A 26,560-nucleotide genomic window follows, 5' to 3' on the forward strand; every position below is an offset into this window, starting at 1 on the left:
GCTTAAAGCTACAGAACTAGTGAGATGTTGTCTTTATTGCCTCATGCATGGCAGCTCTTTCCTAATTGACTGTCTAAAAGTCTGTTCATGAAAGGGTCAGTAACCAATAGCCTTATTAACAAATGGCAAGGCACTCAACACAAAAGAAGGGAAAATTTATAGAGAATTCTGGAAAAGTAAAAGCCATCTAAGGATAACTTTTTAATTCTCCTTACTGACTGTATAATCACGCTCTGGCTACTTCCTTATAAACCTGAGGAAAGAATACCTTCAGCAGCAGAAGGAAGCAAAAGTGTTTAGTTCCTTGTACATCTCCTGTACCGTGAAAATTTCAGGAAAAATGGGATGAGGAGGAACAAGTGGCTTCAGTGGGCACCATGTTCCAAAAGATGCTGGAGTGTGTTTTCACAGCAGTAATTAAGTGTTGTTTCCTATTAACAGTAGATACAATTAAGTCTAAGTCCCTGAAAATCCAACCTTTTTCCTAGTTTATCCCTATACATGTCTTTATTGCGTACTCCCAAATGTGCATTTAAAAAATGAACACTTCTTTCAATTTAAAGCACAATAGTGTGATATACATCTTAAGTGATGAAGAATCAAGAGTTATTTTAGCTGTGAAATTCATTTTTCCCTGTAAAGAGTGAAAAAAAACTCACTCATCTTCGCTGCTGTTGTAAGCCCAGGGCCAGTTGGTCACTTAATCCTCTGCAGCAGGATGGGGGAGAGAATCAGAAGTGCAAAAGCAAGGGGGTTCTGAACCTTGTGGTTCACTTAACTAAAGGGGAGTAGGGGAGGGAACAATCATTTGCCACCATGAGATTAATGCTCAGCCATTCCTCAAGCAAGGGCTGCTTCAGAGAAACTTCCAATCAGTTGGGGTCAGCTGTTTTCTTGCAACCTCTTGCCGACTGCCTTGGCGACCGCAGAGCCGCTGTCCAGCAGCAGCTGCTCACCAGTGTGTCACCAGCACTGCCTGGGTCACAGCTCTGAAAGCACCACATAGGCTGCTATGCAGAAATTTAACTCCACCCCAGTCAAACTCCGTGCAACTACACTCTGCTTCTTTTTCCTTACTGATACCTGACACAAGTTGAGTTTAAGAGGTGTCAGAAATGGGTTTGCTCTTTTTCCATTAGGCCAAGCTGCCTGTTGGTGTTAGATATTTACAAAAAGGTTTATCTTGGATTTCGAGAAGGATTCCAATAAGAATTTCTGAAAACAGTTGTTAGTTTTATTGTGTAACTTACTACTTAAACTGGTTAATGGCTACTTTTTCTTTTCTTTTTTTTTTTATTGTAGATTTACCTACGGCAGCAAGATAAAACAGCCAGTATTAATCAAAATGTTCGTGTCGCCAAAATGTCCCTCATTGACTTGGCAGGATCTGAACGTGCCAGTGCAACAAATGCCAGGGGGGCTCGTTTTGTAGAAGGAACAAACATTAACCGCTCCCTGCTTGCTCTTGGAAATGTCATTAATGCATTGGCAGATCCAAAGGTTTGTAAGTGCTGCTTTCCTGTGCAGTCTTCACCTCCTAGTGTTCTGAATTTTTATTTTTTTTTTGGAATGCTAAGCTGGTTGAGTAATGGGAATTACATTGTTGATGCTACTCCTTTAAGATTGTTTTCAGGGTTTCCACTGTCATTTCTGTGATAGCTGAAAGACAATCCCAATGAGAAAGAGTTCTCAAAAATAATGTGCAGCTACCTAAGGATAGTGTCAAAGATGAATGTAATTGCTTTTCTTACTACCTTTTTCAAAATCAAGCATACGTAGAGAACCTTGTATGAGTAAACGAATAGCCTTACAAATAATCTTTATTCTCGGGGGAAGAGACTTTTAAAGGATAAAGCAGCACCTATCCCCAGCTGTTCTTTTGTGATCTTACATACATACACACACGTCCCCTGCTCAAAGCAGTCTCCTGATCTGGCTCACCAGCTCAAGGGAAGGAGGGGGTACAGTTGTGTGGGATAATGACAAAACCTGAACTTTTGCCTAAGTCAAGACCATTGTTTACCATGACACTCTCTTTGTCCTTCTGGGCAACTAGCAAATTCCCCCTTCAGATATGCCAGGAGAAAAGGATCAGAGCTTTTATTTCCCTTCCTGGTGACGCACATTCTCGTCACCATCTTGTTGGAGTGGAAGGAGGAGTTTAAAACCTGTACCATGGGCATAAGGAAGATTCTTCATGTTGATTTATTTGGTGCAGGATTAGATTCCTAATGACCTAATTTGGCAGCATGAGACAAATGAGACAGAAAGTTTGTAGATGTGCTTGGAAAAAAGCTTCACACGGCCGAGTTAGGTTTCCTGGAAAGGTTGTGGAATCTCTGTCCTTGGAGACAATGAAAACCCAGCTGGGCATAGTCCTTGGCACCTTGCTCTAGCTGCCCCTGCTTGAGCAGAGGGTTGAACTAGAGGGATCTTAGAGGTCCTTCCCAAAGTGAACTGAAAGTAGTTTAATGTATCTTACCTTTTCTGTTGGTTGCCCCATGACAAAAATAAAAGTTATGTATCCAGACATCAGAAAGTAACCTAGCTAATACACATGATGTAAAGGTATTAAACAGCTTCAAGAGACTTCAACTGTTTGAGAGGTATAGGTAACCTTAAGAAAAATTACTTAGGTCAAAGAAAAGTTTCATGACTGTCATGTCTTGTGGCATTGTTGAAATTCTGAGTGGACTTGTGTTCTAAGTACAGTTGACTAATCCATAGAAACGTATACGACTCTTTTCAGCGCAAGAAACACATTCCTTATCGGAACAGCAAACTCACTCGTCTGCTGAAAGATTCCCTTGGAGGAAACTGCCGGACAATAATGATAGCTGCTGTCAGTCCCTCCTCCTTGTTCTATGATGATACCTATAACACTCTGAGGTATGCAAACCGAGCCAAGGATATCAAGTCTTCTGTGAGTATATTTGTATTTATTGATCTCTTGTCAAAGTATAATAGTACAGTATTAAGAGAAGGATAATTATTTCTTTTGGAATATTATATTTTCCTTTACTTTTGTCTCAGTTTTGTTCAGTTATCTCTTCCTTCTTACAGACACCTCTTCCTTATATGAGTGATAGATGTAGTAGGTACAGACTAGATACTAGATCTGGCCTAAAAGCAGCATAGCTTCGTTAATGAGAAGATGTTGCCAGTTTGAAATAGTTTGTTTAGGGAGCATGAGATTGAGGAACAATCCTCAGCTGGTAGAATTCACATCTGTTTTCAGTATCTTCTTGTTACTTTCTTGAAGAACTGTGAAGTATATTAAAGATGTGTCTGACCAGTTGTACAAGAGCCAGTCCAGGTTTGTTACAAGTAGCTTCGGCTGAAGCCAAGAAGTTCAATGAGATTATATTGACAATGAGATTATATTAATTATATTGATAAAGGAAAAGCCACCAGAATGTCCTGTCTTCTGATCTCTATTGTTTTGATTTTTTTCATAATCTTTTTTATTGTAGCTCCTAATTGCTTTTATGTAATATGGGGTTCACTGTAGTTTCCTTTTGTTGCATAATTAAAGATAGTTTTTATAGTAAAAGCTATAAGATATACATTAGATGGTCAAACTAGTCTGAATAAATGCAAAATGTGCTTGCACATGTAAATGTAATTACTTTTTATCGTTCTGTTGAGCAAAATTACTTGGCCATGGGTGTACAACAGATGACAGCAAAAGCTGAGAGTCATATTTTTGTTGTGCAAGTCAGGATTGTATTCATCCCTTTCCTCATAATACAGTGTATGTCTAACTATGCAGTAATTATACACAGTGTATTTATTATGCATGAAAACATGAAGGAGCCACCTTAAATTCTTACTTATTTCTTTACAGCTAAAGAGCAATGTTGTTAGTTTGGACAGTCACATAAGCCAGTATGTTAAAATTTGCAACGAACAAAAGAAAGAGGTATGTAAAAAAAAAAAATCTGTTGTTTAAAAGTTTGAAAGATTAACTCTGAATACCAAAAAAAAAAGTATATATGATTCAACCTTAAAGGCAGTATTGTCCTAATTCTCCCATATAGTATTTTAAAGTAAGAAAATTTTATCTTCTGAGAGGAATATTACCTACTGCCATTTATAAAGCTGTTCAACATACCAGCACAGAATGCTAGGTTTGAAAAAAACCAAAAAAACCTATATCCCGACTAAAAGGTGCCTCTTTTGGTTTAGATCCTAATGTTGAAGGAGAAACTGAGAGAATATGAAGAAAAGCAAGTAAGCATTCCTGAAAACTATGATGCTGCAGAACTTTCAAACAACCAGCAAGTGGAAATAGAAAGGTAAATGAATCGCATCTCAGTCTTGCTTCCCAAACGGAGCTTACCTAGCTTGGAAACGCATTTGTAAAACAAACTTGCTCTTTTCAATATGGATTTCCTCATTTTAACATTGCTTTACTTAGACTGGGTATGGCTTTGCATAATGTGCTGCTTCTTTTTTAGAGCAACTTGGTGGTGGATTTGAAACGAAAGGGGGGGATGCAGGAAATGAGATGTGACAGGAAGGAGCATATGAATGCTGGCTTCCAGCAAAGCTGCTTAACAGGTTGTGTTTGTGGGTAGGCAGAATGGAGTTTGCATAAATGACAGCAGCTCTTGCTACTGTTGGCAGACACGACTTCAAGTAGTATCTTTCCTGCAAGGTTTGAGAGACAAAAACCTTGAAGCTCTTCTCTCTACGAAGAGTTTAACGTATGTTTGTAGATTCCTTATTTTCTGTGGCTTTTATATTTCTTGACCTCTCTCTCCTCTTGATATTCCTGTTGATCTTCTCTCATGGGGCTGTCTCAAGAGAGCCCACAAAAAGTGACAAACTAAGATGTGAAGTATCAGTTTGTTGAGGAAGTCAGTCTATTCCATGAGAAGGTAAGATGTTGGTGCAAAAGTCTTTCTGGATCTGTCTCTGCGTATCTCATCACGTATTTCTGGGAATTATTAACCTAGGTTGATTCACTTAGCTTTTTTTAATTGGCCCTTTGAATGTGCTGGTTTTTAACCTGGGAAACCTGCTGAGGTGAAGTAAAAACCCATTCAAAAGCAAAATGTTCTCTAACTATGCTTTGTTTTACTGGCATCCCAGGCATTTCAATAAACTTTCTCATTCAGGTTATTTAAATTTAATTTTCGAAATAAGTGTGGGCTTCTAAGTCATGTTGATAGTTCTGACAGTTTCCCTGCATATTTTTGCACTGTATGTCTTTAAGATTGATTTAATTTCCTGTGATTTGCCCTTTATTTCATTCCTTGTGTGTGGGAAGAGTCAGTCAAGGGCGAGGTCTCTAAAATATCTTTTCAAAATGCTGGACATATTCTATGCCAAGATTAGTTGGTCAGGGAATGTTTGCATTTTAATGTTATGGCATATCCATAGAGCCACATGTAAGCCTATCCTATTCCCTCTAAATATCAGAAATAAAGTGAATATCTCATTCTGTTCTTCCTCATGAATATCCTGTCAGGTTCATCCTACTGATGGTGTGGGTGATGAGTTGATTTCTCCCACGTTCACTTACAGGCTTTGAAGGTATTGTGCTGCCTTCTCCCTCTTGTTTGGGGCAGGAAAGAGTCTTATCCATGAGCTTGTATTTCAGTCCAACTACCCATGGTTTTTGCTTCACTGTCATCTGAAAGAGACTCACTGAGTATTGCACTTGCTTCTTCAAACCCAGAAATCATTCCTTCTCCATCTGTCTGAGGCTTGGAGTCGTGTTGTCTGCCAGCCCTTCAAGTCTTAAGCCTGTTGAGATAGACAATGGATGCTGGCTTTGGAGCTACAACCAACAGGTCCATGAGCACTTTGAGACAAGGCAGTGTAGAGGGTTCTTACCCTGCAGGATAACTTTGTAATTTTTCAAGGGAAGAAGAGAGGGTAAAGCTAACTCCATAAGAATAGAAGTGTGCTTATTGAATGAGTGAATCCAGCTCAAGGCAGGAACTTTGCAAAGGCCTCTATACTTGATGCTGTATTTGGGGCACAGATGATTATAGGTACACTTTTACTGGTAATAGTTCTTCATGAGGACTGTATGTAGAATCAGGATGTGCACCCTCTCCTAAATTATGCCCAAGTTTTTACTGTGAGGGAAACAGAGGGAGGATTCACTTGGATTCCTTATTGCTGTGTTTCCCAGGCAGCTGGGAGGAACTGTGTTTCTATGGATACTATGGAGGGCAAAAATTCTGCAAGCAATTGTGCAATATAGTATAGTAGTACAGATAGTAACAGTGTAGGGTAAGAACTCTGATACACTGCAGCTGACTTGCATTATCGTAGGATCTTTTAGGTTGGAAAAGACCTGGAAGATCATAGAGTCCAACCATTAACCTGTAATGGCTCCTTAAAGAAATAATACTTCTCTGTTTTAATATGCATTTTTACCTAGGTATGATAGCTTTCTCTGGACACTTAGGGAAAACTGCTTTATTTTTAAAACTGTGCAGAAGAATTCTTTTCTTAATTCTGTTCCTTTTTTAAAGGAGAGTAATAAAACACGAGAATAAAGGGCTCAGTTACTCAAACTTTAGACTGTGAAATAGAATTGCTACTTCTGAAATACTGGCAAGAAGTCAGTTACATGGCAAGAATGTCTGCAACTTGCTCTGTAGTTCAACCTTTGTTTAGCATTTTTACAATACTTAATTTTATGATTTTTTTGTTTTTATTGCTAAACACTGTAGCAACCTCAAATGTTGCATGTCTTTAGAACATTTGCATGTTAAACTGTGTCTTTATTCTTATGTAGAGTTCTAACAACATAGGATGTTATGAAATGCTTTGTATGCAAGTTGGTCATTATTGAGATATACTACAGTGTCTTCTGGGCTGTTCTGTACTGTTGCATTTTCAGTGCTCAGGAGTGAAGTGAACAAGTACCACCACTGAAACTTATGTTGCAACGTGGCAATGCTTCCAGAGTTTCTCCTTATCCTTGTTATTCTGATTTGTGTTGGAGAGTAGGGATAAACAGATAACTGATTACTCAATAACTCCTTGAGTACCATCTACTAGTTTGGGTTTTCCCTGCTATTAGCCTGCTATGAGTTAAAACATGGTCCATGTTCTGATTTTTGTTGTCCATTAGTGATTAAAATTGTACAACAACTTCAGGGAACGTGAGCAACTAAAGACTTTCTTGGTTCTCCTTTTTCGAGAGATAGCTGGCAGGTTTTTTGTGTCTATGGCAGCAGTGGTCTGATCTGTTTAATAAATTGGTATAAAAAGTAGAGAACATGGCTATTTAGTATCTTTGGGAGGTACAGATAAAATTTATGTGAGAAGTTTCAGATGCTTTTCTTTTAAATCCCAGTGTAATCTTCATAAATACAACAAGATTTATTTTTAGTGACCCCTTAAAAATTTCACATCTCATTTTCAGTTCAAATACATAAAAGCATTTCTGATATATTGACACTTTATTTAGTGTTCATATATAACAGGCTTCACTTATTTCCTCTTAAGTTCTTTATATTTATTTTATTAACTCGGAATTGAAATATCTGCTTCTAAATGAGATGGCCATAAAAAGTGTTCAGTAAGTAATTAATTATTTATTCTTATCCTTTGGTTCTAGATACAAAGAAACCCTTAAAAATGTGTTTGCAAACCGTGAGGAAATCAGAAAAGAATACCTCAACATGGAAAAGAAACTGAAAGAAAACACACTGAAGAAATACTACCATAATCAATGTCATGAACAAATTCGACTGATGTGCTCTGAAGAAAAAGTAGAAAAGGTGGGTTTTCTATAATGTACTGCAAGGTATCATCTCTTCATTTTGCTATATTCACGTGTATATTTTGCTTAAGTAATTATGCAATGAGTTAATTTAATTAAAATGGGACACACTGATTATCACTTCTCTATGACTATTGCATTAGTAACCTGATTTTTGAGGTATTCAGCAGAGTGTAGTTGTCCTCTGAACAGAAAGAGTACCCTTTCCCTTGTTGGGACTTAGAATAGTACCTCATTCATATCCAACTTGCTGGGTTTGAGCCTTTTGGTTGCCAGATTTCGGCAAAACATGGGAAGAATTTGATCCTTGCAGATAGAGGATTTTCCTGTTGCCCAATATTTTATTTATCAGGGTTTTTCTAGGACACATTCAAGAAAACAAAGCAGATAAAATTGCTTCTTCACTTTCATACTTGAGTAACTAGGAATTATTTGTTTGTGTTACATAAAAATAAGGAAAAGAAATCTTTACATAGAGAGAGAGAGAGAGAGGATTTGGTAAACATAATCTGAAGGTTTTCCCCTCAAATGCTAATTTCTTTTTTTTTAATTCTTTTTTTTTCAGGCCACTTGCAAGCGGGATCAAAGGCTTGCAGTTCTTAATATCCACTCTGTGCACATGCAGAAGAAAAAAGAAGAGGAGGTCAAACATTTTGAGGAAAACACCAAATGGCTGCACCGTGTTGAAAATGAAATGCGTCTTCTGGGTCGAGATGGGTGTATTCCAAAGGTAGAATGCCTTTCACTTTGTCAGGGTTGGGGATGGGGAGGAGAATTGGAGAAAGGGTAAAACCTATGAGTTAAGAACAGTTTAATAATTGAAATAAAATGTGAGTATACAGAAAAAAAGGCAAAGATGTCTTTGGGCTTGCATAGATAAGCATGTGCCTGTTGGATTCTTAATGCACACCCACCACTGGTCAAAGGAATCTACAAAGCAATACTTATGCATGTGAATAAAAATCAAACAGTTCATACTTTTCTGCCATAAAACTTCCTTATCATAATACAGCTCCACTCCACATTTACTTTTCAATATTGGTTGAATTAATATTACTTTTAGCTTAAATTTTAGTTTTTCCCTATCAGTTTGATGTGCAGTTGTTTGATTTTTGTTTTTTTTCTTCCCAATTCCCCAAAGGAACTTCGTCAAGATCTGCAGTATTGCCATTTAAACCTGGAAGTTCAGGACCTGAAAGCACAGATTAAGCACATGTTAGCTCTGGTGTCCCTTCAAGACCAGTATTATAAGCAAACAGAAAAGTAAGTATGGTTTCATGGCAGGTGTGATAAGACTTTATGTTCTGACCCTTATAACTTCAGAAGACCTATTCAGAGAATTTAGTTTAAATTGAAACAGAAACGAGATTTATTTTTGTTTTCTGGGTAAGAATTGTGTTTACTTAAGCCAACTTGTCTTGCCTCTTGCTGTTTTACAGAGTACTAAATACTTTGCTTCCCGTTCTTCGCAAGCAACACCTGACTTTGAAAGAAGCTGGGTTGACAAATGATTTAACTGAGACTGAGTTTGGGGAGGTGGAGCAGCTTATTCAGAGACAAAAATCAGTAGCTTGGGCTGACCAGACTGAAGAAAAGGATCAAAATCAAAACCATGAAGTAGACATGTCAGCTATCTTTGCATTCCCACAGCTTGTGAGCAGACCAAACACCCCGTGCCGTAAGTGTATAATTAATTTGTTCTCTGTTGGAAAAACTTGTAAATGTGTTCTGCAGAAGCCAGATGTCATCCATAAAGGCAGTGGATGCACACTTCTGCAAATATTGAAGCCAGATGTAAAATTGAGCCTCAGACTCTTTCTATAAATCATACACCATTCTTAATTGAACATAGAAAAGAAGTTGACTTTTTCAATGACTTTTTCGGTCACACTGCAACAGATGACTCCATCCTCTTCTTCTTGTTACATGTATCAATGTTTGTAGATCCTGTGAGTGCTATTAAGAGTTCCATTTAGATCTTTCAGATTACATTGATGGAAAAGGAATCATAGTGTCAGTCAGTTTATAATTTTGTTGGACTGATTTGAAATGTTAAGCAAGTACTACAGCTTTGCACAATTTCTAGTGATAGCCTTGAGGGAGATGATATTTTGTATTAATTACAAGTTCACCTGGAATCAATTTAGTACAAAACTTTATTTTTCCAAGAATCAAAGCATTCACCATTTCTACCATGGAATTGACTGTTTTGCTGTGTCCTGATGGCCCCATTTTTCCTCTGTAACTCTACATAGCTGGCATTTGCTTCTTTAGGTGTGAACTGAGTTGCCCTGGAGCATAGTCTGGGTGAAAAAAGGGATGAAAAATCCTTATGCAAGGTGCTGTTCTGGTGGATGACAAGCAAAATCTCAACCTTTAGTGCAACTGCTTGTCTTGTGCTCTGGATAGACAGCACACAACACACTGGGACTTTCTCATTACAGCTGCTAATCTATAACATTGACAGACATCCATAAGTAACCAGGGAAAAACAGATAAATATTACTTCAGCTTCTCAAAAGCTGGTAGTCATAAAAGAGCATTAACCCCTGGAGAACTGTGAAACTAGTTCCCTCCTTTCTTTAGCTTTCTTCCTCTATACAGCTTGAGACTTATTTTGTCAAAACCATTTATTGCCTCTGTTCTGATTAAGTGTATATGTGATTTTTGGCATGTGTTTGTGTCACTGTAGATGATGCCAGATAGTTGATACCCAGTGTCTCACTGTCTGCAATGTAAAGGTCAGATTGTGTTGAATGTCAGACTGTTCTAGAGTTTTTTGGGTTTTTTTTGCATGAGTGGCATTTTTGGTTGATTTTTTAGTTTGGATTTGGTTTTCTTTTTAGTGTGTGTTTATTTTTGTGTTTTCAGAAAGAAGGGAAAGAAAGTTTGCAGACTTGCATGCTTAGATTTCTTATTCTGCCCATGCTAGTCAGGGATTCATTCAGCAAGGTTGAAAGTTATTTATTTTATATCATAGGCATATATTTTTACATACTGACTTTTTTTGCTTTTGGGGTACTTTTTTTTTTTTTTTTGACAGAATAGGTAGGGAGATGTACCCAAAGGCTAATCCAGAAGCTCTGTAATATCCTTTGTAACTAAGTATTGATTGTAGTGGCTCTGTTTTGTTATATGTGGGTTACCATTGTTGTGAATTTTAATTCCTGATGCTATAAGCTTTGTTAGAGTTCTTGATTAATCTGCTTCTTCTCCACCTTTCTTGAAGTCCTGTGTTGCAAGAGGCCTGAACTGTTCTTACTGAAATTAACACTAAAATGAGTATTTATTTAAATTCCACACAAACTGTTAAGACATGAACATTTCACTTCATTAAAATCATTGGATATTATTTGAGGGGTTGTCTTGAAAACCTTATGTGGAGGTTTTCCAATTATTCTCTCTTTCTAAATACTGTTTAACTGTACGTTCCCCTAAGTAAATGGACACCATAGTTGTCAGTTAAGACAGACTTTCTTTGACTTTAAGTTGTGTATTTGCCTGAAGATGTCCATGGAAATCTTTTTTTGGTACCGCAGTGATTTTTTTTTTGTTTGCGTCTTTTTTCTTTGGAAAAAGGAAATAGGAGAGGTTACTTTGACTCCTTTCCCTCTAATTAGATGCAGTATAAAACATGGCAGAAACAACTCCCCTAAAATTTTGTAACCTTTAAGGGAAGGTTACCTAAAATATTATTGGTGTTGATACAGTCGTATCAATACATCTTGGGAGCTGTGGTAGAAAAAAGTAATCCACTTATCAGTGCTTGAAATTTTTTTCTGTTCAGCACAAGACAAATGTAATTAAATAGCTCCTCTTCAATTGTGTGTTTGAATTTATATTTAAAATACGTTGAACTATTAAATGATATTGTCATGGAAATTAATTTCTTAAAAAAAAAAACCATAAGTCAGAAAAATTACATTAACATGGGGAAATACGAAGTAATACAAGGGCAGCATCCTGATCAGAAATAGGAAGGGTGTAGTAATTTCTCTTTTCCTTTAAAATGAAATAAATTATTCAAGAATCCAATTCCTGCTTCCTAAAGTCATTTCAGAAGTATGCTTGGCAAATGTTAGCAAGAGCTGACCTAAGAACTTAATGAACAAATATAAAGGAAGATTTATACGTATCCCCTTGCACCTCTGGTGCATTGATATTTTATTATTTATAATTTGTTCAAGATATTGGGAAGGAAGTAGTGTTTTGCTCCAAGATTGTTAAAAAAAAAAAAAAGAAAATAATCAAAAAACCACAGTGGTCATTATTACTTGTATAAAAATCCATATTTTAAATTTATCATATTTGCATGGACCTTCATCTTATCAGCAGGAAAGAGCAATGCACTTCAGTTTTTGTGACTTGCTTCTTATTTTTCGTGGTCTAAGTTGAGAGCAGTAATTTTTTTTTTAATCTCCCATTTAATGTATGTTGCCTTGTGTTAGTGTCTCGAAGTTTCTTTTCTAAATTTTTGGGGAGAGGGTACGAAAGTTAATTGGTGGCAATGTAATGTTTCATATGAAACGTAAGTTGAGCATCTAGACTGAGGAAGAGAGTGTCTACTAGTAACAAATGTGATGTATTACTTTTGAACACATTTGAAAGACTATTTTTTTTTTTTTGAGGTAAAATCCCTCTGCAAAAATGACATGGTACTTGTGTAGAAAATACTAAGCTTTACAAGGAAAATATTTGTTCCTCTTCACTGTAAGCTTTTGAAATAAATAATTACATCTCTTTTGTTTAAACTTGGTAGTATCTAGGGATATATGTAGTACATGTGCCTTATTCATAATTGGAAGTTCCAGTCACTAACAAACTACAAGTTCCTGTTTAGTTGCTGTGTGTTTAAATTGGCAGTGATTCAGAAAACCATCTGTATTTAAATTCAGCCAGTGCTGAATTCTGGGTGTTGCAGAACATGGGGCAGTAATCATTGCAGGAACTTTTTTAATGACACTAAACTTTTGCCTGCAGCTCTTTGAGAGAAGCATGACAATGTTCAAATGCAAATGAATTGTCATTGAGTGTTTTCACATAAAAATTAAAATGCTTTAAGTCACATAAATAACTTTTGTGATTATAAGCACCACTTCCAAAAGGCCAAAGCTGCTAAATCATTTCTGCAGAGTAGGAAAAGCTGTGAAAGCAGGGCCTTAATTTCTTATGTGTTCCTTTGGAATTAACTACATTGCACTAGCTGATTCTGAAGAAGGAAGTTAAACTAGTAGTTGATGTGGAAAAAGAACCTAAAAAGAGTAAAGAGAAGGATAGCAAAGGTAAAAGGTTTTTATTCTAGGTTTTGTTACAAGTCTTCAACAAAAATACGTTCTTGAAATGTATTCTAAATATTCTTACTTTATTGTATGAAGTGGTTTTGATATTACTTTATTAAGATCCTTCTATCTATTATTCTGTCCTTCTATCAGCAAAGAATTTGAGCTGATTCACAGTAATGCCTTAATCTTTGTTTCTAATGAAGACTTCTTCATTGGAAAGAGTCTCCTACATATTAAATAATATAAAGTCATAGTGGGGGAGGAAAAGATCAAGGTGGTCTCTGACCATCATTCAACATCTGTTTCTATGTCCAAGATATCAAGATAGTCCATCCTTGTGCTTAAAAACTCTTGATTTCAAGTGAAAGCTAATTAAAGTTCATATGCTTTGCCAAAGCACATGACAGGAGTTGACCACCTCCTATTTTGTTTTTCCTTTAAACTTTAAAACCTTTAAACACCTTCTGTAAAATTCTGACCTTAATTATAAATTAGAATTTTTTTTTTTGTAGAGAAAATATTAGTTTTCCCATATCTCTTTTTTTACAAATATGTCAAAAGTTTAATCTAAACTTGTGTATGCTTCATGTAACCATAAATGTGCAGTCTTACGAACAGTTTAACTGTTTGTATCAAGGAAAACACAGGCTATGAAAACAAGTTCATTTAAAAATGTATTCAGGTGCCCATTCTTGAGTGTTTATTAATGGACAGCCATACCGTATTCAGAGTGTGGACTGATGGGTGGAAAGCTCTGACTGGTATTTGCAAGTATTTCTGTGAATGGGAAAGTTCTTGGCATTGTTTCAGGTATCCCATTTCCAGAAGCCTTACTGTACATTACCATTGAGAGAATGGAATTGATTTATAGGAAAGTAAAAAAGAAAAGACAAGGCATTCATTGCCTCCCCTTGTCACAAACATCCGAAAGTAAAGTCAGTTTTCTACTTGGTATGGCAGGAAAAATTGGAGTGTAATTGTACATAGTAAAAGACTTGATTAAAAGTAGAAGTGTGTGTCTTGTGTATAGGAAAGAGAAGCCTTTTCACATTGTCTTATGTGACTTCTAAGTATTTTTTCTCATGCTGAGTAAAATAGTCCCAGATCACTGGGACTCACAAGAATGCAGCCTGCATTTTAGCCTTTTTCAGTTCACAGCTCTTGCCCGTGAACCTGTAGTGAAATTGGTCATCACAGTGATGCTTTTGAGTATGAATATTAAATAATTGAAATGCATTGACCAGACCTCATTTGCAATTTGGAATTCCATGAGTCAGTTGTTAAAAGAATGAAAATGTATGATTAGTATTGTAATTGGATCAATCAGTGGTAGCCCAGAAATGTTTATTGAAATGAATACATTAATATTTGATATCACTTTAGCAGAACAACCTGGTAGACTTAATTTAGCACAGTTTCCAGACATAATCCCCTTATGCATGTTATTAGCATGAGTTCTAGAAGAAGAGAAGTCTTGGCCGTTATTTTGTCCCTAATGTCAATTAGAACTAACTCAGTTCATGAGTTGTTTTGTCATGAGCTCTGCTCACTTTGGCTGTGACTCATGTTTCACAGATAGTGCGTTCTGCTTTTTGTATTAACACACGGGGCTGTAGATATCTAATATTGCTGTCTTTCTTGTCCAATAAATCAGTACTTCTGAGCAGTGTTTTAGGACAGATGATACGACAAACTAAGGGCCAAAACCACCTCATATCATTTGGTGGGGGTGATTGGTTAGTGGAGGATGGCTTTTGCTTTTGATTTCTGAGTAAACCTCCTAAGAAAAACTATACCTTAAAGAATTCTGACAATTATCTTATATAAACATCAGCCTGAAATTAAAGATCAGCAAATAACACGATCTATTACCTAAAATATATTTGGCATAATGCTTAGTTTTAAAGAGAAGCATTGTAGCTGAAAGCACTATCTAAGGAAATATAACTTCTAAATTTTTCTTTTAAGCAACTCCATCAGGTTAACTGCTGATGTTTTTTAAAGTATATGGTGATTCATTTTTGTGTATGAAATAAAAAATAATATTACTGAATCATGATTATCATTATGATGCAAAAGATTGAACTGGTTGTAAAACTGTGAAGCAAATATAAACCATAAATGTAATTATTTATATTATGGAACAGGTTTGGAGATTTTCTTTAGAGTTGGAGTGTGTTGTTTATCTGTCAGTAGGGAAATAATGACAGCACTTAATGATTACCATTAGACATCCATTCAGGAACTATTTAGATTTGTTCTTTAAGGAAATACAAATAGCCCTACTTGGTCCACCACTGTATCATCTTCAGTACCATGTATTTAGCACTTTATGGGAGCAGTGCTTTTGTAGAACCTTTTGTTGTTTGAGCTCATTTTATTTAGGCTTCTCAATGGTAATTTTTAAAAGAATTTGCAAAAAAATTAGCAACTAGCTTCAAGATCTTGCTTCCTTCATAAGAAAACACTGGCAATCCTTTATATTCAAAATAAAGAAATGTTTTTTCTAGCTGTATTTTGGTTTACCTTTAGATCATAACTGTTTGGAGCCATATACTATGTAACAAGAAGTTAAACAGGAATTGGAATTTTGGGGTTGGTTTTGTCACATCATATTTGGTTTATGTTGTTTAGTGAAACCAAGTTAAATATGAGGTTGCTGGTGATGTTTGTTTACTTGTTTACTGTGTTAGGAGCAACCTAATATTCTCACAGAAAGCAATGGGAAGGGACACTTAAATATTTTACATGCTTTCCAAATTTTTAGAAATCAAATGGCTTTAAAAATGGGTGTTGGTTTTTAGTAACAGCTTATATTTGCCCTATACAGAATTGCTGTAACTAGTTATTAATTTACTTGTATTACAGCATGAAATGCCATTCACTGTGATGCAATTCATCAAATTTTTTATATTGGCAGTACTTTTCTGTTCTTTACGTATTTAGTTCATGATTTAAATGCTTGCATTTACAGTTAATTTAAAAATGCTTCCAATATTTAGGCCTGGAGAAGCTTCTAAGACTTGGCACTCCCACCAAAATGTTTCTCCATCAGACTTCCTTCTAGTAACTTTAGGACATTAGCAAAACCTCAGTGTCTTACAGTAAGCAAACTTTCTGAAACTGAAACCTCCCCGTCCTAATGTAACAACAGCCTAATAGAATTCTAACCATTATTTTTCCCGAAACACACATTCAGATGCATATAAGCAGGAGGAAAACCTAATAAATGAATATTTTAAATGTGTCCTGAGGCGTTTAATGGATAGTTATTTCGAACACTAGATCAGATGAAGCTTATTCTTGTATTTAAGACTATAAGCTGTCAAAAGTCTTTTTAAAAAAGGTTTTACCTTCAATGTTTGGTTGTGATAACTTGAAATTATTCTTTTTTTCAAAGATGTGTTAGTCTTTTACACTGAAGAATGTATTGTACTCATTAAAACAAAATTAAAAAGCAAGCACATTAATGAAGCATAATATTGTTGATAGTGTCAGAGAGCACATATTTTAAAATGTTCATAAATAAGTTTCTTGCTTGCTACTAACAAAGTCCTACCAAGTTTTGGAGAAATCTGTCTTCATCACAGTGGGCTTATGCTATTTTAGGGAAAGATTTATTGGGAAACACACAGGCCCTGTTTTACTACCCTTTCCATTCCACTGCTCATGGAGAATATCCTGAATTAGCTTAGTGTTTAGATTACAGTCAAGCTACTGTGTCCCAGCAACCTTCTGCATTTCCCCTGGTAAATGCTGACCATGGATTAGACAAGGTATTAGAAAATAACGTATTTTGCGTTTTATGAAAAAGAAACCTTGTACGTACGTGAATTGTACGTGGGCACACACATACACAAATTCACAATTCAGTTATTTCATGTCAGGTCGTCCTCTTGGGCCTGAGTCTTCCATGTATGTGTTTCTTCAAAGTGAAAGCAGCATAATAGAATTGTAATTGTTCATGTAATTGTCCAGATGTCTTTTCTCATAAACACTTTCTCTTAAATTAACCTGCCTTTCTTGCTTATGCACTGTTGGATAAGGTGTTACATATTTGTTGAACCATAGTGGTTTAAACATTGTTCATTCTGAAACTGAGCCCTTGAGTGAGGAATAAATGTTTGCTTTTTTTTGCAATGGTGTTGTCACTGAGTTAAGTTCTGGCAACACAGAATAGATTTGTGGCCTATATATTAGCATCTAATTTACTTGTTACTTGTACACACTTTGATACTACCTGTTCCCTCCTCCTAGAACAGGTCTGGGTCTCATTGTAGTCTTTAAATCCTTTGCTCTCTCCTTATAACTCTATTTTGTATCTTCTGATTGAGCATAATCTCATAGCTGGGCATGAGGAATCCATCCTATGGCGTGTCTGGTACCAAAGGGTGTAGGTGCTGGGATCATCCTTCATCACCTTTCCTTCAAAGAGGATCTTATTTGGGTCTTTTCTATGAGATATCTGATTTCTTGGGGAACTGGCATTCTTAAAGCATCTTGGCAAATTGAGTTGCAACTGAGCAACGAGGTTAAAATTAAATGGGGGCTGAGAAGTGGTAAACAGAGAAAAGACTACAATCATTTAAGCCTTGTTTTCTGTAAGAAATCAAACTTGTGGAGGTAGAATAATGCAATACATACGTGTTTCCAATCAATCCTCCTCCTCTTCAAAGGACTTTTTTGGAACAGCTAGAATGCCCTAAGTGCTAACACATGAGAGAGAACTATAGAAGCATTCAGTCTGAGGAGTTCAAAATAACTTTCTTACTCTGAGGCAAAAATAAAATGAAATTTTAGAAGAAATAAATATTTATCATCACTGCTGTAGGAATACCATAGCTAATTCCTGAGTAACGTGCAGCAATTTAAAAAGCAGGAGTTCTTTTTGCAGTTTAGTTGCTCATAGGCATGTAGTAGGCAATGCAGAAAAGAGAAGTATGGAGCTGTGGCTGCCAGCTGAAGTGGAGCCAATCCATAGGCATTTTAAGGATACTAGGCTTCATTTCTTAAATTTGCACTGGAAGTTAAATATAGAAGCACTTGGGGTTTTGACAACCCTCTCCTGCTCTTGATTTGTTTTTTAAAAAATTCCTTAATTTTTCGTTGTTAACTATGTAAGTCACCACTTGCCTAACTATGTGAACAGTGGACTGTGTCTTAAAATGACTCTCCTTTACTGAAAACTTGAATTAAAAAAGGCCATTTCTGTCTTACTTTGGACATTACCTTTACTACCACCTGCTTGAAAATAGAAATATTATAACATTTCAAGAAAAATGATTTAAATCAAGATGAATGAGAATGACCAGTTACTGCTACATTGCTTGCTTTATTTTTGAGGGCATGGGGAGGTGTTAAAGAGCTTTGCTCCACACAATTGATGAATTTGGATGACAGAAGCCAAGTAACTTCTTCGTTTTCCCTTTTCCAAAACCCTACATTCTCTTTTGCATGTCAGAGAATTTTGTCCCTCTTAAGTGGTTCTATGTCCTTCCTTTTACAAGAACCTCTCATTATTCTGCATGGTACCTGCTGAGGAAAAAATGGCTGTGATCAGGAGTCAGCTTAAATTACTGTGATTGTACCATCTTAAAATATGAGTTTTGTCATGATAATGTGAGCATTTTCAATACTCCTACTATTCCATTCCCTCTTGTCATGTGTCATATCTTCCTTGTGATTATTTATATTATCTCTGGGATTAACTACACCAACCTATGCATATTTATAATACTTTGAGTGTCACAGAACAAACACCATCTAGACCATGCTGCAATAGAAATAATTTCATTTATATGATCAAACTAATATGTAAATGAAATAGTGTTTGTAATAATTTCAGCTAAGTTTTCTAATAACTTCTGTCTCAGTAGGGAAGAGGAGGGAAAAAGCAAGATCTGAGCAGTAGGTATAGGTCGGTGTGGTAACCATTGTTACTTGTGTTTCACAGGTACCTCTTGTGGTACACCATCGCAGGAAATGACTAAAAATACACCAAAAGTGTTAGAATATACAGAACCACCACAGAAAAGAACGAGGAGGAAGCTAATGGACTCTCCAGTAGCAGCTCAAAGTCCAGCTGCATCCAAGCCATCCAGTCTGCAGCACCTGGAGGATTCTCTCGCCAAGGAAGTCCACCCCATAGTGTACACCCCGGAATCTTGCCGAAAGCCGGCACAGAGCTGCTGCCCAGAGGCTGTGGTAAAGAAGGCTCTGCACCTTGCAGGCCTCAAGGAGGTCAGTGCCCAAGGCACAGATACGCCAGTGCAAAAGGCCAGTGTTATGGACACGACACACGATGTGATCCCCGAGTGCAGCGAAGCCATCATGAACTCAACGATAATCCTCTACGAAGGCACAGAGGAAACAACTGAAATACCCACGTACCCACCCGTGAAGGAGTCACAGCCCTGCAGCAGTAGCATTGTGCAAAGGTATTTTCCTCATATGTGGGCAAGAAATATTACCAAATCATTTAATCCTGTGCATCTTTACAGCTGGGTTTTTCCATTTATGTCCATTTTTTTTGTAAATGCGGCGTTTTGAAAATCAAACCCTCAGTTTTGACCAATATCCGATTCAATTCTGCCATTATTTGAAAACAGTGGTGTGTTAGTGACAACAGATAAACTTGGAAGCTTATCCTATTTTATAAGATAGGTACTGAAAAGAAATAGAGCGCTTTTGAAATTGGTTGTGATGCTCCAGGCAAGCTGCTTCCTCTCAGCCTTATGTTTCTGGTCTGTAAAATGGACACTTAACCTCTCCACACTGAGAGATGCCATGCTTGTGTGAAGTCTGCAAAGCTGCCTCAAGTAATATCAGTGAAATGAATTTCCAGTTTTGGTTTCCAGCTCAGCATATATTTACAGTTAAGAACAAATTCACTTCACTTTCACTAAGAATGTGTTCTACAAAAGCATAATTCTTTTTTGGTCTCAAGTTGTACCAGGGGAGGTTTAGGTTAGATATTAGAATTTCTTTACAGAGAGGGTGGTCAGACATTGGAATGGGCTGCCCAGGGAAGCAGTAGATTCTCCGTGCCTGGAGATTTTTAAAAAGAGACTGGATATGGCACTTAGTGCCATGGTCTAGTAACCACAGTGGTAGTGGATCAAGGGTTGGACTTGATGATCTTGGAAGTCCCTTCCAACCCAGCTGATTCTATGATTCTATGATTTCAGGCTTGATCTCGCTTCCTTAAAAAACAAAAATTCTGCATCAGCATTTGAGAAGCCCTCATATATGGCAATGACTTCTGCTGCTCAGAGAAAAAGGAAGGTATTAAGGTAAGATTAAACGAACTCTTCTATACAAGATGAGTTTGTATTCATTTGTGTTCTTACTTCAGTTTCAGTATGACATTTCAAATCTGAAAACATCTTCTACAAGTCATCTGAACGTGCAGATGACGTGTTCTGATTCCAAGACATTTGAATTCAATTCAATTTTCTTTATTTTTCCTGGCAAGTTCAGTACATTTTCTTTTATTTTTTGGTTTTTTTAACTCTTGATTTAGGAACTTCTGTTTTAATAGTGACAAACCACTATGTCTTGTGTACCTGCTGCCTACTCAAAATAGAAAGATGACACATAATTCTGAAAAGAGAAATTCCATCATCAATTAAACCTCTGATTTGTTTGAAAATGTTCTGCCTTTGCTGGAACACATTAGAAAATACCAAAAGGTCTTTATATGATCCAGCCATCATTGCACATTAAAACAAAATAAGCCTTTTTCTTTTTTTTTACTATTATAATATGTATGCAACACTTGAAAAGTATGAAGAATAAACCTTACTATCAATTTGCACTGTTATTGTACTTTAACAACGTGTGAAAAGAAAAAGAATTATTACCATATAGGAAAAATTGGTCCATGCAACAGAAAGCAGAGGGAAAAAAAATATATGACAATACTTATTTGGTCAGCTTTTTTTTTTTTCCCAGTAATTAATTTTCAGTCCCAAATACTGTGGCTTCGTTCTTGTGGTCTGCTCTAGGAAAAACTTCCATATCATCACATCTGTTTTATGACCCTGAAAGAGGCTTGTTAGTAGGAACAGCAGAAAAGCTGAAACTGAATAGACACTAAGTAGAATTGTATTTTTGTGGGTTTTCTGTTTGTTTTTTGTGTGTTTTTTTTTTTTTAATTTATTTAAAACCTGATTAGCTACAAGGTCAGTACTGATGAAACAGCTTTTTGCTTTTTGCATTTTTTTCTTTCCTATTTTCTATTTCCAAAAGCAAATATTGACACAACCTTTTTTTAAAATCATGTTATGAGTTGCCAGACAGTGAGTGGAGCTACCACCATGTGAGTCTTCTGAAGAATATTTCAGGACTGTAGGAACAAGTTCTATAGAGAGGTCACAGGATGTGGAAGAAACTTAAGTACCTTTTTTTAAATTATCAACTTTGAGACAGAGAATCTTCCTAGAAGATCACAAATCCACCTGGTCCAGTTTCATGTTGCTGTTCTAATTGTTATCAAATACTGTTCTAAGCTGTTTTGCTTGGACGAGAAGTAAACTGTATTGCTCTAGAATGAGAAAAGAGGCACTGCTCAAACTTCCTATTTTTCAAATAGCTCATTATGAATTTAGCAGAATAAATCACGTGCTCTCTGAAACCAAGCTAGTTTTTTCTAGATTCCTTTAGGGAGAGGTATTGGAACTTTTGGAGCCTGATTTCTCTAGTCCTAAGGTAAAAGTTCCAAGACAAACTTTTGGACTACTCTTTTTGTAATAACTATGTAATGATTTCAAGACATACAGATGCTTATTTCTTCCCAGAAGACTAGTTCTTTCTGCTCATCTTGTTTCTTCTGTGTCTCAAGCACGTATTTCCCAGTTCTGAAGTTAGAATACCACTACAGGAAAATCCCACAACTTTTTATTCCTTTTATAGGGATTATTTCTTCTGCCTCAGACTGTAAATTGTCTGTAAACCAAAATTATTTATGGTTTTGTCTAGTGGTTGGTGATGAAGCAAAGGAATGAAAACTTATTTGTGAAGGAGGGAAGGAATATGCTCTTATTTTTCAGATAGAGCCTCCTTTCCTTTCTCTTCTTTACTTTTTCCCTGTTTTCTCTCCAATGCTGTCCCTGTTTGAAGTGGTTCACTCATTCAGCTCCTACTCACATTAGAATAAAAATTTAAATTTCAGACATATTGTCTACCTTAGAAATATAATTTCAAACAGTCATATTTTGAGGATAATGGATAAGAAACAAGTCAGTCGTAATAGAGACTACTTTACCAAATCACATTAAATCCTTGTTGGCATAAGTTCTCTTCAAGAAGTAAGCATGAATAGATTTTTAGGACTGGCACAAGGCAAATCTTAGTCTTTGCTGCTTGCTGTATATTTTCATTTAGGCAGGAAATTATTATTAAGAAAGTTAGTGTAACTTAGGGGACTATAAAGTGGTAATAATACAATATTTATTATGGGAATAGGAAAAGCATAGAAACTTGGGATGTAAATACAATTAGCTTGTTTATGAGGCTGTCTTGCAGAGTGGAACTGAGGAAGTTAGTGAGGCATTGCAAAAGGGTGAGATCAGATAGGTTCATAATTTTCACTGTAGGCCTTAAGTCCATCACATAAAAGGCTTTAAAATATAGAGGTTTTGTCTTAATGAATTTGAAGCTATAACAGCTTTCTTGCAGCTTAGCTAAAAAGTATTGTCTGCCATGAAGTCACCCCCTCCAACTGTGTTGGAGGCTATAGAAAAATTATTGTAGCAATAAAAAAATGTGATTTGTTCCATAAACACAGCTTGGTCACTTCAAAGATTTCGTAACACGCCTGAAGATTATTTCTTACTATAATTTATGTGTGGTGACCACCAAACTGGTTTCTGTGATTTCCAAAAAAAACTGTGGCATATTGTTCTGCATTTTGACATTTAATTGGCAAGGTTAGTTCTTATTTTCACAGTTTGAAACATTCTTGTAAATTTTTAAAGAGGGAAAAGGGGACTAATATCCCTAGATATGCACAATAAATTAGTTTCTTCTTAGCGTTCTGTTATGATTGGATAATATCACTTAAAGTGTTTCTGCGTAGCAAGGCCTAAACTGCTGTACTACAGCTTAGTGACTGTACTGAAGGGAAACTCTTTGCTGGCTCCTTTTGCAGTTCCACATCCAACACGGTGTCGGGCGGCCTGCAGGACCCCGTGGCTGCGAAACGCCTCCGACAGGACATCCTGTTGGGCCAGGCAGCTCTGCGAGTGCCCCAGGGCTCTGGTAGGTGTCAAAACTTGAGTGTCTGACGCTGCATTGGTGGCTGTTTGTTTGTTTAGGAGGTGCGAAATCAAGGTGGCTGCTCAAGGTTTTGTTAATTCGACAGCACGTGTGGCTGTGTTAGCACACTGAGCCATGGGTTTGAATAGTGTATCCATTAAAAACAAACATCTCAGTGTCCAACCCGGTTATCTAAGTTGATATCTAAGCAAAATTCAACATTGCTACGAGGTCGTTGGGAAAACCAAACCTAAAATTGTTTGGGTACTTGTTGAGAGATTTGGTGAACTTTATTAGCAATTTTGTCTTTGCACGAGTGTGGTTTATCAAGAAGTAAAATCCTCGAATAATTACCGTACCTGCTTTTAATTGCTTGCTTTGTTTTACGACACCACACTGATTTGTTTTAACAGATAAAGGTTTTTTTCGGAGATCTGTTGCTTAAAATTTGGGGCTATTTTGGGCAAAAACAATAACCGAGGAAAAAAATTATTTTAAAGCAATATATAGGAATTATTTTACTTGTAATATATTGCTGATAAAAACACTGGCAAATTCTGTGGAAGTCTGCTAGAATTACACAGCCTCTCTCTGGGAGAACTGTAACGAAATGAGTTACAAGTACTTTTTTCAGACCAAGTTCACAAATGTCTTTTGTTCACAATTTTATAAAAACCTCTGCCTTTCCTAGTGCATGGCACTAAGTTGCTTGGCACCTGCAGCAGATTTTAATGCACTAAATGCTTACAATTTTCATTTCATCTCTACCCAGTTGACTCCTGTCTCTATCTTCAGAAATACGTTTAATGATCTTATTGGGCTGTTAAGAGGAGCTCCAAGACAGTTTAAAGTTTTAGTCTGCTGTTCTTATGGAATAGCACAGGCAATACACTGGTTTTTACAGCACACACATGTTTTTAAATAAAAACTGATGTGAGGGAGCAAGTGTATATGAAAATGTGTTGTTTTGCATTCATGAGAGATGTTGAGGTTGTATTACAGTAAACTTTCTAGAAACTGAAAATCTGATTCTAAGCTTTGCCTAACAAATAGTTATTATTTGGCAAAGTGCATGCACAGTTACATCATTATCAATATCTGTTACTAAAGACTGGGTTATGAAGTTACCAAAGGCAATCACTACTCAGGAATTAAGAAACTATGTAATGAAGCACCACAATCTGAAATAGGGAATAGATTTTTGATTCTTCAGAGTTCAACTGAACATAAAATACAATTTATTTTCAAAAGAGAAGAATAAACCACAACTAAATTCCCGAGAGGAAGAGCTGTTTTCAGATTAAATAGACAAAACTTCCTCTAATGGCATAGTATTCATTTTTCAATACTATTCTATAATAGTAAGGACTAATAACATTTTTGCATACTTCTACATCTTTGTGTAGACCACTGTGCCTTTTTAGTAGCATCTCATGTCAATTGAGGGTCTAATCACTGGACTTTCTAAGCAATTAACACACTGGATTACTGAGCTGAGAGTGATTATATTTTTATGCATCAAAATTAGGCTTTCAATAAGGGCAAGAAATATGTGTCAAAATTCTTAGGCATATTCTGAAAAGGAGGTCCAGGTTGGCCAAATTCTACTTATGTTTATTGAATGAGTGTCTCCCTATTTCTAATAGCATTTCTTTTTTCATTAGAAATGAAAATGAAGAGCAGGAAGCAAGAACAGGATATGCCAAGAAACTTCCTTAAAAGCCTTTCTCAAGGAAATGTCACACTGGGCCTTAAATCAAGGACATCAAAAGATCTTTTACTTCACGTTTCCAAGAAGAAAAATAGGATTTAGTTCTGAGCTCTTCCACATTTGAAGCAGGACTGATGGATAGCAAGTGAGAAGAGGGTGACTTTCGTTTTCCTCTTGTAAATAACTGAGAATTTTTTCAATGCACGTGTTAGAAAACTTGGTTTGACCCCCTAAATTATTTTCGTTGGAGCTTCCTTATGTTAAAATTGTTTTTCATTTGGAAGCAAATAACAGCTGTTAATATTAGAACACATTCATGCTCAGCACTAAGATGCTAGTTTATCTTTAGATTTTTAGCATCTATTGATGATAACATATGTAGTGCCAAGAGACAGAAAAATATTTACAAAAATTGTTTTTAATTTTTTTTGTCTTTCTGGTTTTTAGCCTGTTACTTGGTTTTAAATATTTCTGTTCTTTTTTTTTCAATTTAATTCAGCTGTAAATAGGTGTGTTAATTACTTCAAATAAATTTTTACGTTCATTAAGAGCAGTATAATGTGAATTGTGTTTCTAACAAAAATGTATTTTTTTTTCCTCTTCTCTTATGAAAAATGTCTAATTTTGACAAGTGCTGTTACATTATAAACTACATGTATTTGTATCTTCTAGTAAATTACTAATATTCAGAAACAGAGTAATTTATGTATAGTTGTATTGTAACCTTGACAGTCTTCCTGGCCTTAGGAGCATTGTTCTAGTGTGTTTGATCTGGGCAAATGTAAGCATATGAATTTCCCCAAACTAAGGAAAACCAGAGGAAGAAGTCCAGTAACCAGAGGCAGCTCTCTGAAGCCAAGGAGCTTGCAGCCCAGCCATGAAGTACACTGCAGAATTTACTCTTGACACATTGGAGGGACATTTTTCAGGGGCTTCTGAAGAAGGAAATGGGAACTGCCTGTATAAGCTTTCAGGACCACTTCTGGGAGGAGCAGGCAATGTTGCAGAGGAAATCTTCCCTGGGGAAGTTCAAAGAGGAAGGAGTAATTCCTTAAGAAATAGGCATTACAAGTTAAAAATACCAAGCGAGATGAAAGGAACTGAATCCTCCTGTGTGCATTTTAAAGGGATATAGGTGATATTGTTGTGGTGAGCACAGGATCATACTGGTAGTGTGATGAGAACTGAGAAAATATTGGCTCTGGAAAAGGCTTCTATGAACGTAGTTCTAAACCTAAAAACTAGAATTTGGGACTTGCCTGCTTAGCAAGGTGATGTAATTTCAGTAGAATTAAGGGGGAGGGTCATTTTAATATTTTCCTATCATAATAAACAAAAATGTTGGAGTTAATTTTATTATTTTGGTGCCTCATACAGCTAAAGTTGTAGAGACCATTTTTTATTTATGGGATCTCTTTCAAATTCTTAGTGTTTAATATAAAACGTGCACAGGGAGCTTGTTTTATTGGTACTGCTTCACATCTGCAAGAGACATGTTGGGTTTTGCTTGTAAATATAGTTGTGACATTTGTTGCTCTTGTGGTATGTAAGACACAT

General features: G+C 36.2%; 1 protein-coding gene across 2 annotated transcripts in view; it reads left to right on the plus strand.

Annotated features, from left to right (window-relative positions):
- KIF18A (kinesin family member 18A) overlaps positions 1–25,551 on the plus strand; it is a 31,996-nt gene extending 6,445 nt beyond the window's left edge. For both annotated transcript variants that reach the window (XM_017827015.1, XM_017827016.1), the window contains exons 6-17: positions 1,303–1,500; positions 2,750–2,923; positions 3,848–3,922; positions 4,189–4,298; positions 7,589–7,751; positions 8,319–8,483; positions 8,895–9,016; positions 9,193–9,431; positions 18,989–19,472; positions 20,223–20,327; positions 23,186–23,295; positions 24,957–25,551. In XM_017827015.1, the coding sequence (XP_017682504.1) occupies positions 1,303–1,500; positions 2,750–2,923; positions 3,848–3,922; positions 4,189–4,298; positions 7,589–7,751; positions 8,319–8,483; positions 8,895–9,016; positions 9,193–9,431; positions 18,989–19,472; positions 20,223–20,327; positions 23,186–23,295; positions 24,957–25,105 (2,094 nt within the window). In that variant the 3' untranslated portion in view covers positions 25,106–25,551. The remainder of the gene's footprint in view (positions 1–1,302; positions 1,501–2,749; positions 2,924–3,847; positions 3,923–4,188; positions 4,299–7,588; positions 7,752–8,318; positions 8,484–8,894; positions 9,017–9,192; positions 9,432–18,988; positions 19,473–20,222; positions 20,328–23,185; positions 23,296–24,956) is intronic.
- Positions 25,552–26,560: the final 1,009 nt, after the last annotated feature.

Source organism: Lepidothrix coronata, unplaced genomic scaffold (genome assembly GCF_001604755.1).
Source record: "Lepidothrix coronata isolate B3197 unplaced genomic scaffold, Lepidothrix_coronata-1.0 Scaffold133, whole genome shotgun sequence".
Classification (NCBI taxonomy): Eukaryota; Metazoa; Chordata; class Aves; order Passeriformes; family Pipridae; genus Lepidothrix; species Lepidothrix coronata.